The sequence below is a fragment of the Poromitra crassiceps genome, assembly GCF_964638095.1.
Source record: "Poromitra crassiceps genome assembly, chromosome: 9".
In the NCBI taxonomy this organism is placed as follows: Eukaryota; Metazoa; Chordata; class Actinopteri; order Beryciformes; family Melamphaidae; genus Poromitra; species Poromitra crassiceps.
The window spans coordinates 51,231,906-51,248,235 of record NC_139630.1 but is presented as its reverse complement, the minus strand read 5'-3'; the positions used below and the strand labels follow the sequence as shown (position 1 = coordinate 51,248,235).

Here is a 16,330-nt window from a genome sequence, read left to right as displayed (position 1 = left end):
AAGATCTTCCATATAAATATCACTATTCACCTTATGTTCATACGCGGGGGTGGGCCAAATTCTTCCGGGTTGTGCCAACACTTCCGCTGGTCACGGCGCGAAATACAAAAGAACATCAGAAGAAGAAAGGTGTTTTTGTAGCGGACAGTGCAGGGGGTAAAACAAAGAACGTAGCCTACTACTTTGAGCTCGGTACACAGCAAGCAAGCGGAGTATCCACTGTTAGCCAGGTCAGATAACGTTATCGTCGACAATGACGAGCACTTTCTTGTAAAAAAATACCTGGACTCCAACAAAGAAAGCTTCCGATGGTTTTCTCTCCTCCGAGCAGCAGCGTGAGCCACTTACGTCAATAAGACCCGCAGACGTTAACGTAATTCCCTGGAATGTGAGAATTAACGAGCCAGTTACATGGCGCTGCATTCTTAGACATTGCCGTTTGCTTTTATTTGGTATATTACATACAATTGGCTAAATTATTAGTTAATTCAGAGTTAGATGATATAGAGGGTATGCACACCCACTGGAACATGCCCCCTCAATCGGGAACGAGTGTCAAAATGAGTGTCAAATTCCTCCCTGAGCAGCAGGTGTCACTTATCTAGGCTGATTACTGCATTCAAGCTCAGTCTTGCTGTGACTCAGTGGGCGTGACCCCACAGTGACTTCTGCCTCTGTGACATCACATGCATACCCTCTATTGGAGCAGCCGGCCTTTTTCTTTTTTTTAGCCGGAAGTCGTGACACGACCACACAACCGGGTCAAATGGGCGTGGCTACATAAGGTGAATAAGGGTAAATGATGGGAGTTCGGCCAACATCAGACTATTCCAATTATTAGGAAATACGCTGGAATACACACACACACACACACACACACACACACACACACACACACACACACACACACACACATGCAGGGAGAGAAAGAGAGAGAGAGCATGCCCCTAGAAATGAGATATACTGTATAGAGAAATGATGTGTATAATTTTGACCACAAAGGCTCTCATCATGTGAAACCACAATATATATATATATTACATCCTGATGCTGGACCATGTGGTGATGATTAACACATTAAAGTGATTGGCATCATGGTTCTGAATCTGAACAGTGTAAGGAATCTGTTTTCCTCTGTGATTTACTCGACTCCAGTGCTGTAGGTTAGAATGAGAAAACTATCTATGTGCCGAGTCAGCTGTATTGACCTGCTCAAACTCACACAGAGAACTCAGCCTCCGTTCTGTGTCCAGATTCAATGTGACCCTCTCTCTTGAACCCTGCCGGGGTTCTAGGGAGAGAGTGCTATCATGTTTGCAACCATAAAATGTGTATTATGTATTGACATGTATATTTTAAGGTTTGATTCAGTAAATGATACCAGCAAACAGAAAAACCAGACTTTTGTTTGTTTGTTTATTTGTTTGTTTCAAAGCACAAACACGTTTCCTCTGTGTGTTGTCTGTGCTTCACAGCTTCTACTCATCTCAGGGTTATTTTGGGAACTCAAACTTCACTGGGCCTATTCATTGATTCACCTAGTCTGCCCTCTAGCTGTTTTTCACGGAAATAACGATAAGCGTTTGTTCAGCTGTGCTGCGCATCACTCCTCATTTAATGATCTACAAAACAACCACATGACCGTCAAACTTTAGCTACTCTAATGGAGCAGGTTCTCTTTTCATTATTGATGTGTCATTTCCACTAGGTGCAAGGCCTCGGCTTTCTGTTGCCACCACAATATGAGCACTGGAGGAATAAAACTGTGCACCCGGTCGGTGTGTGTGTGTGTGTGTGTGTGTGTGTGTGTGTGTGTGTGTGTGTGTGTGTGCGTGTGCGTGCGTGCGTGCGTGCGTGCGTGCGTGCGTGCGTGCGTGCGTGTGTGTGTTGGAGACGAGACCACCTAAACTGAGACCAAGTTGAGACAAAGACTGAGGTCAATTTTCATGACCATGACTCTAATGATGGCTTAACCTTTACAGCATTGCTTTGCTAACAGCGAAAGAAATCATTATTTAGGAATTTTAGTCAAATACAAATGGCTGTACAGTATGTATTATACTCAGTGACGGAAGACAATATTTTGATCTGAAACACTGCAATTCCATATCACTGACCTTCGGCTCAACACAGTGGGCAGAATGAAGTGTAAAAACACCTTACTACTGCTTATGCCCCACCCAATCTGTCAGCCACTGATTGGTAAATGATACAGTATGTAATAACCTGTATGATGATACAGTATATGATTTGTATGTGGGAGTTTGCTCTTACTGTAATTAACAGAAGCACGAGTCTATAGTGGTTATGTTGAAACAAACATGTATTTGAAATGTAAACCTGTTGGTCTGCAGGAGAAAATAATTTCACACTATGGATAACTCAGAATGGGCCTATTATGGTCTTGAAATAAAACCCTAAGTCCGGCTAGTTGTCTGTGTGTGTGTGTGTGTGTGTGTGTGTGTGTGTGTGTGTGTGTGTGTGTGTGTGTGTGTGTGTGTGTGTGTGTGTGTGTGCGAGAGAGAGAGAGAGAGTGTGTGTGTGTGTGTGTGTGTGTGAGAGAGAGAGAGAGAGAGAGAGAGAGTGTGTGTGTGTGTATGTGTGTGTGTGTGTGTGTGTGTGTGTGTGTGTGTGTGTGTGTGTGAGAGAGAGAGTGTGTGTGTGTGTGTGTGTGTGTGTGTGTGTGAGAGAGAGAGTGTGTGTGTGTGTGTGTGTGTGTGTGTGTGTGTGTGTGTGTGTGTGTGTGTGTGTGTGTGAGAGAGAGAGAGAGAGAGAGAGAGAGAGAGAGAGAGAGAGAGAGAGAGAGAGAGGGGGGGGCGGGGCGGGAGGAGGCACATCATGGGTACAGGCACACAAGTATTCAGATGTATCATCTCTTCTCAAGGGAGCAGGTGGATTTAGCGGCCAGAAGATGCTCGCAAGTCGCAATTGTCTAAACAGAATAGGCTACTAGTACTCGCCGACCTGGAAACGGGCAGCAAGTGCTTAGATTTTAGACGTTATCAAGGATGCGTAAAGTTCTTGGCACCGTGCGTAAAAAGACGCAAATGTTTTGGATGATATGATATAGCGCCTCAAGACCCGGACAATTTCCTTGCGAGTTAAAATTCTTAAAACCACATTTATAGAACCGCAATTGCAAATAGACGTAGACGAGGGAGGAGTAGAGTGCCCCGCTGCCCCCGACTGAGCAGCAAGTGATGGATAGTTCTCCGGAGAGAGGAGGCAGACTGGTCCTCACGCTCATCTAGGCTAAACACAGGCTGAGAGTGGGAAGGGTGACCGATCGGTGTCGATGCTGAGCGACGGGGAGCAAGTTATTCAGCCAGAAAAACGTCACGCTCGCCCGCCCCCGCCTACCAATATAAGAGGAGCTATCTGACAGTTGTGGAGTAAGTTGCCCTGTTATGCCTCCCAGCTGCGAAGATGACAGAGTTCGCTCACACATCACGGGTTCAAGAAGATAACGCTCTGCCACCGCCAGTGGATGTAACGTTACGAACCTGCTCCTCCGCGCTCTCCTCCGGCGAAGCCGACGCTCCTCCTGCGCAACATGGGCTCCGACCACCTGTTCCCCGCGAGGACCACGAGGACGGCTCTCCTCCTCTTCTTATGGCAAGCAAGTAAGTTCATGTTCAGGGTTTCTAACGTTGTGGCTTCCACTTCTGGCTAACGTTTACCTTTCTCAAAATGTCTCGTCGTGTGTATCAACTAACTTACATGTTCTTCATTGTTTATAATTAATACAATTGATTAACTCTGAATATTCACACTGTAGCTGGCTGCAGGCTTCTTTCGACGCAACTCTCCACAATCCGCTTCTGTCGGAAGGGTTGCCAGGTCTGTGTGACAAAACCAGCATAATGTTGGCCAATCATCAAACCAGCCCAAAACCTGCCCAACGGCCAATAAAACCAGGCCAATTGTGTAGGCCTACCATAACTCAAAATATGCCTGTGCCAAACCATACATTACTATCATTGCCAAATGTAGCCTATCGTAATATCTACAAAGTAACATCATAAATGTTTAGTGTGCAGGTATTAAAAGCAGTCCCCTAAAGATTTCTTTCACTTGGGTCCTAAAATGGCCTTGTGTAGCTAATTAGATAGCCTACAGTAAATTTTCATAAATAAAATAGCTCTGTGGTGTAGACCAGTGGTTCTCAACCTTTTTGTAGTCTCAGGGATCCCATCTGATACGATTTAGCCTAATAGCCTACTGTAGGAGGCCAACCTGGAAGAGGGAGGAAGAGAATGTTGTTCCTTCCATTGCCAGCCCATAGAGTTAAGAAGACCACTTTCTTTCACCTCCAAGAACCCAGATGTGATCACTTCTGAGTTTCAGTGAAATTAACATAATGCAAGTGAGGACAGAATACTAAGGCTGTTAACGCTAGCATGCGGTAACATCTTGATAGTTTTTGTCTCCTTTGTCATGCCAGTTTGTTAAATGCCAAAGATAATCTGTGCACTTGTACTGTGAACTCTCTGAAAACAGTGTGGGGAAAATACGGCACAGCATGAAATTCATTCAAAATGTTAAGGATAAAACCCTTGAGACAGATGCACCATCTCGTTTTCAAGGGGGTCCTCATAAATCAGCTTTAGTCCGTTAGCATTTAGTGTTTAAGTGCATTTTAATGGTCGTGAGTTTGTTTCTATGTGACAAACAGACAGAGGGCATGTTTATTGTCAAATGAAGGAAAAGTTATGACAGCTTCAGTAGGAAAGAGAACAGTTGATGGGGCAATCTGTGTATGTATGCATGGTGTGTCTCCTCTACAGTGAGGTGGAGGGTCGACCCCAAAAGAGTTGATTCCCTGATTGACTCCAACAAGCTTCAGAGTCTGAGTTGAGTTGACTTCAATGTTTGTGACAAACTCAATTCTGCCCTCTTTTTTTTTACCAGCCGCGACAGCAAGCTTTGCTTTGAATGACTAGAACTCACTCTCTGGTCTGTCGGGAGAGACGATCTCTGACTAGGTACTTGTGAAATATGTGAGTGAAGCCCTAAGCCTTAAGCCTGCATGCATACAGTTATCTAGGTTCTATGCTTTAATGTAGGCTATAGGAGTCGATTCCAGCCACTCCCATCATGTCCTCCCCCTCAGTTACTATCTACTGCAGCAGTGGACAGCGCTGGTTCTTAAAGATGAGAAAGTTCCTTGTGAAATATGGGAGAGACACCTTAATGCTTAAGCCTTTAAGCCTGCTTATACAGTTATCTAGGTTCTATGCTTTAATGTCCTCCCCCTCAGGTTCTATCTACTGCAGCAGTCGACAGCGCTGCTGGTTCTTGCTCACTACTTGCTTGTGTGGTTCACATTATATTATGACACGAAGAGATTTAATTTATGTTTTCTGAGCGGGAACGCACAACTTTAGTCCACGCAAGGAAAAGTGTTGCATGTTGTCGTGTCTTGTGAACTTTTTTAAGTACTCGGCAGCCCAATTTTAGCGAGAGCACCCCTGGCCTGAGAAGTTGCTGACTCCGTCATCCAAACTGGTCAATGTTTCATAAGCCTCGCCAAGGGCTTTGGCCTGGCTCCAAGATCCACGGCCCCGTGCTGGATGTAGTAGGTATCATCTCATTTCAGGTCTCTCCACTGGCAGGAGGCTTTGATCTGTGGTGCTTGAGTCCCCCCCCCCCCCCCCCCCCCATGCCCCAAGTCTGCATCTGGTCCATCCCAGACAGGGGGAGGGGGGGAGGGGGGGGGGGGGGACACCCATGCACCATCTTGACTGTCAGGAGTGGAGACAGCTGAACTCGCTGGTGCACACTAGTTTGCCAGAATGAAACATGTCCATGATGGAAGAAGACGAGAAGCCACTGTATGTATTAGGCAGATTAACTGTGAAGTCACATCATGTTTACCTGATCTAATGCATCTACCAGCTGTCACCAAAACCTTTTCTCTATCCTATGAATTTCACTGAACCTTACTCTATCAGTCAGAAATGATTCTAAAATGTGGAAAATATAGTAAAAAATGGATGGGTCCAAAACTTTTGACTGGTAGTGTATATCTACAGATCTTTAGGAATGTTTGTGGGACGTAATATATCTTCATATAAAGTCCCTCAGTGAGGGAAGTAGCAATACATCTAAAAAAAATAGATTTGTATTTGTACGTCCCCTCAGGGTAGCAGTTTTGAGTGATACACCATCACATTTTAAGCTCCTCGCCTGGTTCTCCTCGACTGGGCTGTCCTAACATGTATGGCTTCTAAAGACTTGTCAGTGTGTTTGACTTCTTCAGGAGTGCCTACGACTCGCCCATGGTCAGGTAATGGCGTGGCCTTGGCTAGGCGAGCATGACTGCTGCCAGATGGGAGCGGTTCAAGGTCTGCTTTCAGGATCGTTGATGGTAGCACACTTCATTGGCCTGCACTGGCCTATATCCTTACACTATCAAACAGAGCTCCAGATGGACTGAGTGGGTGTTAATGATGGTGATCCCCAGTGGCTGAATAGATGTATTTGTATTGATCGCGGTTTGATTGATTGAGGTTTGGCTTTGGGGCAAGGCTTCAGGCAGGGGTGGGGCTTCAGGCAGGGGTGGGCAATTCTTTTTCCTGGGGGGGCCACATGAGAAACCCAGATTGTTGCCGGGGGGCTGAAAATACATTGTGATGCCGTTACCTCAAATTTGATCACTAGATTGAATGATAGAAAACATACTGGGCACTTATTCTTCAGCATTTATTGTATTTGAAAACCACTCCAAACAACCAATTTAGGTCATCTCATTCGATTTTCTTTTAGCTTCATAAGTAAAATGATGTGGTTTGTCTTAGACATCCCGGGTTAGACAGAACCATCCTGAGGGCCGGTTCTGGCCCCTAGGCTGCATTCTGCCCAGGTCTGGCTTAAGGAGTAGGCTACCTCCATATTTCTTTCAATAAATTTACTGTAAAAGACAGAAGCAGATGCGAGGTAAAAGTTGATGTTCGCTGACCGTTCTCCATCTGGATATTAATTTGCCAAAACATGTACAAATTTCAAACATCATCAAGGAATATGACTATTTAACATTATGACTACAGGTTAAATGACGAATTAAAAGCCCCCCCACCCCCACCCCACGCACAAACACACACGAATGCGAATGTCTGCTTCATATGTCAGATGTCATTTATTCGTTTTCCGCCTCAGTTGTAACTCAGAGTGACGGACAGTTGTGGCGGCTCAACAACAAACAGGCTTCACTTGTGAGGGATTAGCTCACCTCCACTTTGCAGACGCGACTAACGATGTGTGTAATTGACCCTGATTACATTGACGAGGGGGGAAACGGTCATCCCCATGAGAACAGGCCGGGATATTCCTCTCTATTTCCGTTCTGTCCATCTCGCACGACACAATATACAGTCAGCCGGCGAGCTGGTACAAAAATCTGTCTAGACTGCGAAACTCAAAAGTCAGTCCCATTAAGACACCTATCAGTGCGAAATGCCACACATCCATAATGTCCCCTGAGCTCAGAGATGAAGAGGAGGACTGTGGGAAGATACAGAGATGTATATCTGCCGTCTCCGCCTGTTCACCTTGTGAGATTTTAGTATCCGCGTGGGGAAGCCGAGATCAAAAGATCAACGGCTTTGCTGAGATGTCGGGGAAAAAGCGGTATGCTAAGACTTTTCTAAGAAAGGTCTTGGATGCGTAGAGAGATAAGATGTTCACAACCGCCTTAATACCCACAGCATCAAGTATCCTATAGCTTAAAGTGCTGTAGTGTGTTCAGGAAGGATTAAAGAGATGATCCCTACAGTACCTACGTTGTGTAACTTCCAAACTTCTCTGCTTTCCTCTGCTATAGGCCTAATATTACTCCATTTCTGCTGAATTTCTCCACATGCCCTTAGACACCCTCTATCACACTCTTTTCATTTTGCATCATCCAATTTTAGTTGCTGATGGGCCGGCAAAAGAGAGCCATAACTCAAATGACTTCAGTGTCAAAATACCAGATGACATTAAGTTCTAACATTAATTACTTTTTTGCCGTGTCAAATTGGGTGGTTGAGATAGACACAGGGCCGGCCCTGTACATCTGGGGGCCCTAAGCAGGATAGGTTTGGGGGCCCTGCCCTGCCTGGCAGTGGATAGACAGTGAAGTATTTCTATGAACCAGGTACCTTGTGCAATTATAACCCATATGCATTTTATTTGTACCTATAGAGCTATCAACATGATGGGCTGCAGTTCTTTTACTGCTAATTAAATACACTCATGGAAACACTCAAGTAAAGCTGACTGAACTTGCCATTTTTACTTCTTTGTTTTTGTCTGAATGCTTAGTGTTGAACATTTTTAAATGACATTAACTGTGTTTGTCCTCTAGGCAGCTCCAAACCACACTTCAGTATTGCTCCTCCTGAGATTTTTTTCCTCAATTAGCCTATTTCAAGCAGAACATAATGCTAAGTGTAAATTAATGTAAATATCTACACCACAGTGTGCAGGAATAGGGAAAGAAAAAAGGTGAGAATAACATATTTTCACTGCTTAGGACCCTGGAGCTCTTAGCTGACGTGTCGGAAATGGCTGGAATGCTAGACTCCTGCGGTTCCAATCAGGGCCGTAGCTAGCTATGAGGACGGGGAGGTCCGGACCTCCCCTAATATTTCAGAGGATTTTTTTTTTTTTTTTTTTTTTAATAAAACAATCTGCATGGAAAAGCATGAAAAACACGGGATCGCTTTTATTTTGAAACGAAAGGCAGGTCAGGCAGGAAGTTATCTGACGCCGCGTCCGCGGTAACTTGATTCCGAGAGAGCAGCAGCATGGTGGTGAGTGATGACTGTCTGTCTGCCTGGTGAGATAATTGAAGGTGAGCGACCTGCGAGACAGTGAGCGAGTGAACGACAGACAGTGAGTGACACTGACAGATTTTTTAGCAACAACCAAGAAAGTAAGTGTCTAGTCTGTCTCTTAAGTAATGTTACCTGTGTGACACGTTGGGATGCTACTGGCTAATCATGCATGATGCCAATTGCCAAGCTCCCGAAGTCAGGTATGCAGGTGGCTATATGCATGGTTTCAGTTTCATGACCCAATAAGTAACAAAAAGAGGTGGTGTAAAGTTAAAAACAACATAATATATTTTATTTTATTTTTCAATCGTTCCTATCAGGAATAAATAAATGTCCCTCTGTATGTTTTTTTTATTATCGATGATGACTTTGTGTGTTGTGTACGGCTTGGGTTGTGTACCTGTGTTTGTAGGTGTCATTTTGATATGAATTTGGCTAAAACAGTTTGTGTTTGTTAGTTACAATTATGTTGACAGGAGAGCTGAGCAGGTGGTGACATGAAAGAGAATATACTGAATAATGACATCACAACAGTATAATCCTAATGTTGATTTAAAATGATATATTACTCTAAATATGGCTTAAAAAGGGAAAAAAAAAAACTCAAATTTTTTTCGGCTGCTGGACCTCCCCTATTTCGGAACCCTGGCTACGGCCCTGGTTCCAATGAGTCCAATTTCATCTTTGATGTTTTATATTGCAAATCTCTTACCTTTTACCTTATCATTATTATTCTGTAAAGTACTTTGAATGGCCCGGCCCCAGTAAGTGCATGCCTGCTCTGACATGGCATTCTTACAGAGGTTCCACCAGCACGACACAATAGGGGATCTACCATTAACAGACACTCTATTTGATTACAGCAGGACAGCCTCAATTGCTCTTTGGGTAAGCTAAATGGAGGCAACAGGAATACAATGATTTGCCATTTATGATAAGAGGGAAAGTTTTAAAACTATTTTCTTTGTGTGTGGATGTATTTGCCAGAGTTACTTCCTGCTGCATGAAATTGATGTTTGGATGAACACCGAAATGTCTTGTTTTCTACCTTTTTTAGTCCAGTGTTTTTTTCCATCACCTTGAATGTTTGAAAATGAACTTACACAGATAAGAGGGAATGCATTCATCTGTAAGGAAGGGTTGTTGTATTTAAGTTGCAGCTTGATATCGTAATGTGAGAGGTCAAGGGACCCATTGTCGAATTTGGAGCTATTTTATGCCTGCTTCCCACTAAGCTAGCATAACATGGTTGGTCCCGACGTATTTGTCTCGATGTCTAGTTTCCGCTAATACCAGAAGTTCTGCTCTAGCTAAAAGATTTAGCACGCAAGTGCTCGTCAAACATGGACTGCGCACTGCCAACCTCTTCCCAGATGGCCCCCTGGTGGCTGAATTAGTTTCAAGGAAAATGTTTTGTGGATAAGTTACTTGTACAATTGAATCTAGACAAAAAAAACTCTTGTGGGAATTGATCAAATCTATGCAATTGAGGGGCTCTGCGGGGTCTTGAAAAGTATTAAAAGTCCATAAAGTAATTTAGGGGAAATTAAGGCTCTTAAAAAGTAGCAAAAAGTCTTAATCGCCATTTAATGAGGTATTCAATTTTGCAGCTGAAATGGGCTTATATCATCTCATATCGATCTCAGACTCCTGAATGGAATAAAAATCGTATCGTGGCAGACTTTGTGATATCAGCAAATATCGTATCGTTGTCCAAAGAATCGATATAATATCATATCGTGATGAAACTTGTGATTTACACCCCTATCGCTGATGTGACGAAAGTGACGTTGAGGTCTTAAAATAATAAAAAGGTCTTAAAAAGGTCTTAAAAGGTATGCAATTTAACTCCAGGATTCCTGCATATTTTGCCCATTTCTATAAATGTTTCACCAGGGAGAAAAATATTATTTTAATTAAAAACAAAACCCAATGCATCCACAGTTGTTTGCCATGAGATGACCCACGCGCACGCCGAGGACGAGCTTTTCAAGAGGCTGTTCATCGGTTACAACAAGTGGTCCAGGCCTGTGCCCAACATCACCGACGTGGTCATCGTCAAGTTCGGACTCTCCATAGCGCAGCTCATTGATGTGGTGAGTGTTCGCACACTGACACTATGTATGACTATTTTGGTCATGGGTTTCATACTTTCTGTAATAAAATCTAAATCATCATCTAAAAGTCTGATGACACTCCCACTCTCCTGGCCGTGTCTTGCAGGAGCCTGGTGTTGGGGTCGTTAGGCTGATTTGGTGCAACTGGGTCCGGGTCACTCATAGGCCTTTTTCACAGCAGCCATTTTGTGTCTAAAGGCAGGAAGTAACACAGGTGGACCAAAACATTAATTGCGGTTTCCAACTTCCAGTCCATTTAGTTGTTCCAGTGCTGGGGGCTTAATTAATGAGTTGGTTGAACCTGTGTGTTACCCTGCCTTTAGACGCAAAATGGCAGATGTGAAAAAGTGGGTTTATGAAGACCATCACCCCACTTACACTTGTATTCTTTGCAGAACTTGAGGTATCATATTAGCCGCTGCAGCGAAACGCGTCTTAACTCTCTCGCTCTGTAAGGTCGATGCTGTCTGAGGGATCAGGGATGCAACATTATATATTTGGGTATTTTTACATACAGCAGCAAAAACAAACTCAGGAAAACTAGATGATGTGCCCTCTGCCCTGTTGAAGCAGCAACTGCTACAGAGTCTCACATCCATCAAGATATTGAAGAAAAGGTACTGCTGGGCTGGCTATATGGAGCTGCCTTGACAAACCTCCAAGAACCTCCTGTATTGTTCTGGGCTAACCCAGAGAGTTCACAGTCTTCTCTCTCTCGCTCTCTCTCTCTCTCTCTCTCTCTCTCTCTCTCTCTCTCGCTCGCTCTCTCTCTCTCTCTCTCTCTCTCTCTCTCTCTCTCTCTCTCTCTCTCTCTCTCTCTCAGGATGAGAAGAACCAAATGATGACAACCAATGTGTGGCTTAAACAGGCAAGTAAAATTGTGTATTGGGTATTGAATGTTACTTGTTTTTTTTATTAATCAAACTCATATTCAATGAAGTGTGAATTCACAAAATAAAAATCTCTGGGAAATAGCAAGTTACCTCCGGCATATTCATTTGACAATGTTTTGATACTATCAGAATCTAATGAGTCATGCGACGTTATCAAACAACGGGTTATAAAACAAAAGACACCTTTATTGTTTCCTCAGGAGTGGAACGACTACAAGCTCCGCTGGAGACCGTCTGACTACGACAACGTGACTTCCATTAGAGTTCCCTCACAGCTCATATGGGTGCCGGACATCGTCCTCTACAACAAGTGAGTGACAGTAACCAGACAGTGAACAACAAACATATAAGCACAACAAAACAACAAACAATAAGCATAATGGCACACACACGCACGCACGCACGCACGCACGCACGCGCATGCACGCACGCACGCACACACACACACACACACACACACACACACACACACACACACACACACACACACACACACACACACGTTTGTTTTCTTTTCTCCAGGGGTTTTATGGTCAGTGTCAGTGGTCAGGTCAAATCCACAGCTTCTGACCATTTCTGTCCATTGTAGTAAAAAGTTGGTAGAAATGTTAAGGAAATCCTAAGCCATATTGTCTTCGTAACAAACCAAAACGGATGGTTGTAACAGAGCTGCATAAAGCAGATAAGAGAAAAGACTCTCAGCTACAATCGGAAAATGTTAATCATTTCAAGTTTCTCACTCTCATACAGTACTTCAAATGTATGCCTGTTGACTGTATGGATTCTGATATGAGGATGGCGCCATCTAGTGGACGCCCCAACTCTATACTAGCTTCTGCTCTTCTCCGTCTGTGATGACATTTGATCAAAGCTTTAAAATAACATTAGGTCAAAATCTGCTGTTATGTTTACAGTCTTGAAATGTGAGCTATATTTAGCTTTATTTGTACAGCACCGAGCTATATTTAGCTTGATTTGTACAGCACATCTCAAAAGCAAATGCTTTTGCTGCTGTCAGGAGCTGCTGGTGCATTTGATTCAAAAAGCAAGATGATCACCAGATGCGTGTTGCTTTTTTGTGAGATCTTTAGTGGAAGCCATTACTTCTGAGAAACTTCTCCTAAATTAATTCCACAAAGATTAAAGCGAGAGATTTTGATGTAGTTCGGCTCCATTGAGCCTGTGTAATCACAAGCTGTAAGTGGATTTAAAAAGGTGAGAGACCGATGCGATGATAAGGATGCGTCATTATCTCCTCGGCAGCAGCTATTATCACCATTACCGCGATGAATGGGGTTTTTGACTCTGCTTCAGTTTGGAGAGGAAAATTAAAGTCCGCAACCTGAGGACATTACTGGAGGAGATTATTCATGGCATGGTTTATAAAAGGACATTTGTCATTTGTGACTTTTTCTCAGTATTTCTCGAGTAAAACCGAAAGAATGTGGCTTTTACAGATGATGATTCACATTATAGCTATGATAGATTATCTTCTATACACATACAGTAAATACAACAGAATTTAATCATAACAAAAACATGATTGATGACCTGCTAGTCTTTTTTTTTTTAATATCTGAAACGGCCTTTGGTCTTAGATATTTAATACTGAGGTTTCATAAATCACCATGATTCATACGACAATGCCTGCTTTTTTCAGCGCCGACGGTGAATTTGCCGTCACTCACATGACAAAAGCTCACCTCTTCCACAACGGCAAAGTGCGCTGGGTCCCTCCTGCCATCTACAAGAGCTCCTGCAGCATCGACGTCACCTTCTTCCCCTTTGACCAGCAGAACTGCAAAATGAAGTTTGGCTCCTGGACCTACGACAAGGCCAAGATCGACCTGGAGCCCATCGACAACGCCGTGGACCTCAACAACTACTGGGAGAGCGGCGAATGGGCCATCATCAACGCCGTGGGCACGTACAACACGAAGAAATACGACTGCTGCCACGAGATCTACCCGGACATCACCTACTTCTTCATCATCCGCAGGCTCCCGCTCTTCTACACCATCAACCTCATCATCCCCTGTTTGCTGATCTCCTGCCTGACAGTCCTGGTGTTCTACTTGCCCTCGGACTGCGGCGAGAAGATCACCCTGTGCATCTCGGTGCTGCTGTCCCTCACCGTGTTCCTCCTGCTCATCACGGAGATCATCCCGTCCACGTCCCTCGTCATCCCGCTCATCGGCGAGTACCTCCTGTTCACCATGATCTTCGTCACCCTCTCCATCGTCATCACCGTCTTCGTGCTCAACGTGCACCACCGGTCGCCCGGCACCCACAAGATGCCCCGCTGGGTCCACTCGGTGTTCCTGGACCTGATCCCGCGCTGGCTCTTCATGCGGCGGCCCGTGCTCGACGGCCGGCGCCGCAGGCTCCTGCTGCTGCAGCAGGCGGAGAGGCGGCACCCCCGGGTGGCCCACGGGCACCATGCGGGCAACTGCCTCAGCACCTCGGCCAACTGGCTCAGAGAGGGCAACGCGGCGGAAGACCCCGAGAGACGCTGTTACGAGGACTTGGAGCTGGGAACGCTGACGTCGTATTTCTCCTTCCGCCCGCCTTCGCCCAGACCTCCGGGTTCGACTCCGCCGTCGCAGCAGAAGAACCCGCAGAACAGCCTCAATCGCCAGGAGGCGGGCGGAGGGACGAACAGGCACTTGACGGGAGGCAGAGCCAACGCCACGCAGCGGCCAGAGAAAGTTGACAACACGGTGTCAGACTCATCGTTCCTTCTTTCACCAAGTGTCATCCGTGCTCTAGAAGGCGTGCAGTACATCGCAGACCACCTGAGGGCAGAGGACGCTGACTTTAGTGTGAGTATCAGTGAAACAGAATACAGAAAGTTACCAGACAGCAGTATATAAGGATACCATGGGGAAGTACAACTTCCTCATGGTATCCTGGACAAATCGGATACTCATCACACTTCCCTCTACATTTACAACCATACTGGAGATTTCAGTTAACATCAAATCATATTATTTATTCTACAAAATGAATCTATGAATATTGCTGACATTTCTGTTTTCCTCTGTCAGTTACATACTCAGCCAGGCTAGAGTAAGTTTATTAGATACACAGAAACTTCACAGAAAGTTCTAAATGCTAAACAAGTTGTTCATGTTTTCATATCCCCTTTCCACTCTACACAGGTGAAAGAAGATTGGAAGTATGTTGCCATGGTGATTGACCGCATCTTCCTCTGGATGTTCATTATCGTGTGCCTGCTTGGTACCATTGGCCTCTTCCTACCTCCTTGGCTAGCTGGCATGATCTAGAACCTTTAAGTGTCGAGAAGGAAAATAACTCGACTAAAACGTGAATGTAGTTTAACTACCACCAAACTACTTCTAAATGTACTCAAGACTATTTCTTCAAGACTGGGAATGTCTCCAACGTTTGCATAAGACTAAGCAAATAACAATTATGGTGGAAACGATGAGCAAGCATACGAGTAATGAGAAGATGACAGTTTTGCTTCTGATGGAAAAGCTCTGATGAGTGAAATGACTTCATTTCACCTAAAATGTCATGGCCTTTTATCATAGAGGTTTCGCTACTTTTTGGACCAACTGTGGCATGCTGTGCTGGGAACCCGTCTAACACTGGAAAACACACTTGGTTTGGAAAGCATTTTGTAAGAATCTTTCTAAGGGCAATGCTGCCGTGATTAATCATATTTTGAATGACCATGGTATGTAATAAATGCCATGAAGAAAATCCCTGAAAAGCCTGTCCATATGACATTTGTTGAGTGGTATGAAAATGCCATTTTAGCATCTCAGTCACACTGTAGCTGTCTCATCCTAAATACCCTTTTATGAAAGTCAAGTTTTGTCAGAAGACAAACTATTATTCATGGTAGAAGATCTCATTATGACATTAGTTGTTGACATTATGCAGAAGTGGCCTTTGATGGGTGACAGCGAAGCAGAGTAGAGAACGACCAAGTCTTCTGAAGTCAGCTGACGTTTGCTGCACTGACATAATATACCTATTTCTACCATGTACATATGTTCAGAAAATATTTTTGCAGAATTTGTCACACACGATGCTAATCATTTTTCATTGCTGTGAGCGTAGTGGTTTGTCAACATTAATCACAACTACTACTCAGTGTTTCCACCAATATCATTGTCAAATTAATTATAATAACAACCTTCTGCGCTACTTTCTGTAGCCCTTTTATCTGTTGTCCACCTGCATAATTAATTATTTCCCCTCCCTCCTGCTTTTGAAATGTAACTTATCAGGCTCCCGGAAAGGATTGATTACATTTTGTTTGGATTTGTTTGAGGAAATTAGCCTGGAATTCCCCAGAGAAGATATGATTATATTGTTTTGTAACATCAGCAGTTCTGATTTTTTTTGCTAGCATTTCAACATGACCACACATTTCACAGTGAGATGAGAAAACCCAATACAAATCTTCAATTTCATAATCCACACGAGATATGTTTGAGTGAATGGACACTTGGGTAGCATATACCAC

At 44.1% G+C, this 16,330-nt stretch overlaps 1 protein-coding gene across 1 annotated transcript; it reads left to right on the top strand.

Annotated features, from left to right (window-relative positions):
* Nucleotides 1-10,801: 10,801 nt before the first annotated feature.
* chrna2b (cholinergic receptor, nicotinic, alpha 2b (neuronal)) lies at nucleotides 10,802-15,116 on the top strand (the record flags this gene model as incomplete). Its single annotated transcript, XM_083643090.1, has 5 exons — nucleotides 10,802-10,870; nucleotides 11,760-11,804; nucleotides 12,030-12,139; nucleotides 13,490-14,651; nucleotides 14,991-15,116. The coding sequence occupies exons 2-5, from the start codon at nucleotides 11,775-11,777 to the stop codon at nucleotides 15,114-15,116; spliced, it is 1,428 nt and encodes a 475-aa protein (XP_083499216.1). The 5' UTR covers nucleotides 10,802-10,870; nucleotides 11,760-11,774.
* Between the last annotated feature and the right edge of the window lie 1,214 nt (nucleotides 15,117-16,330).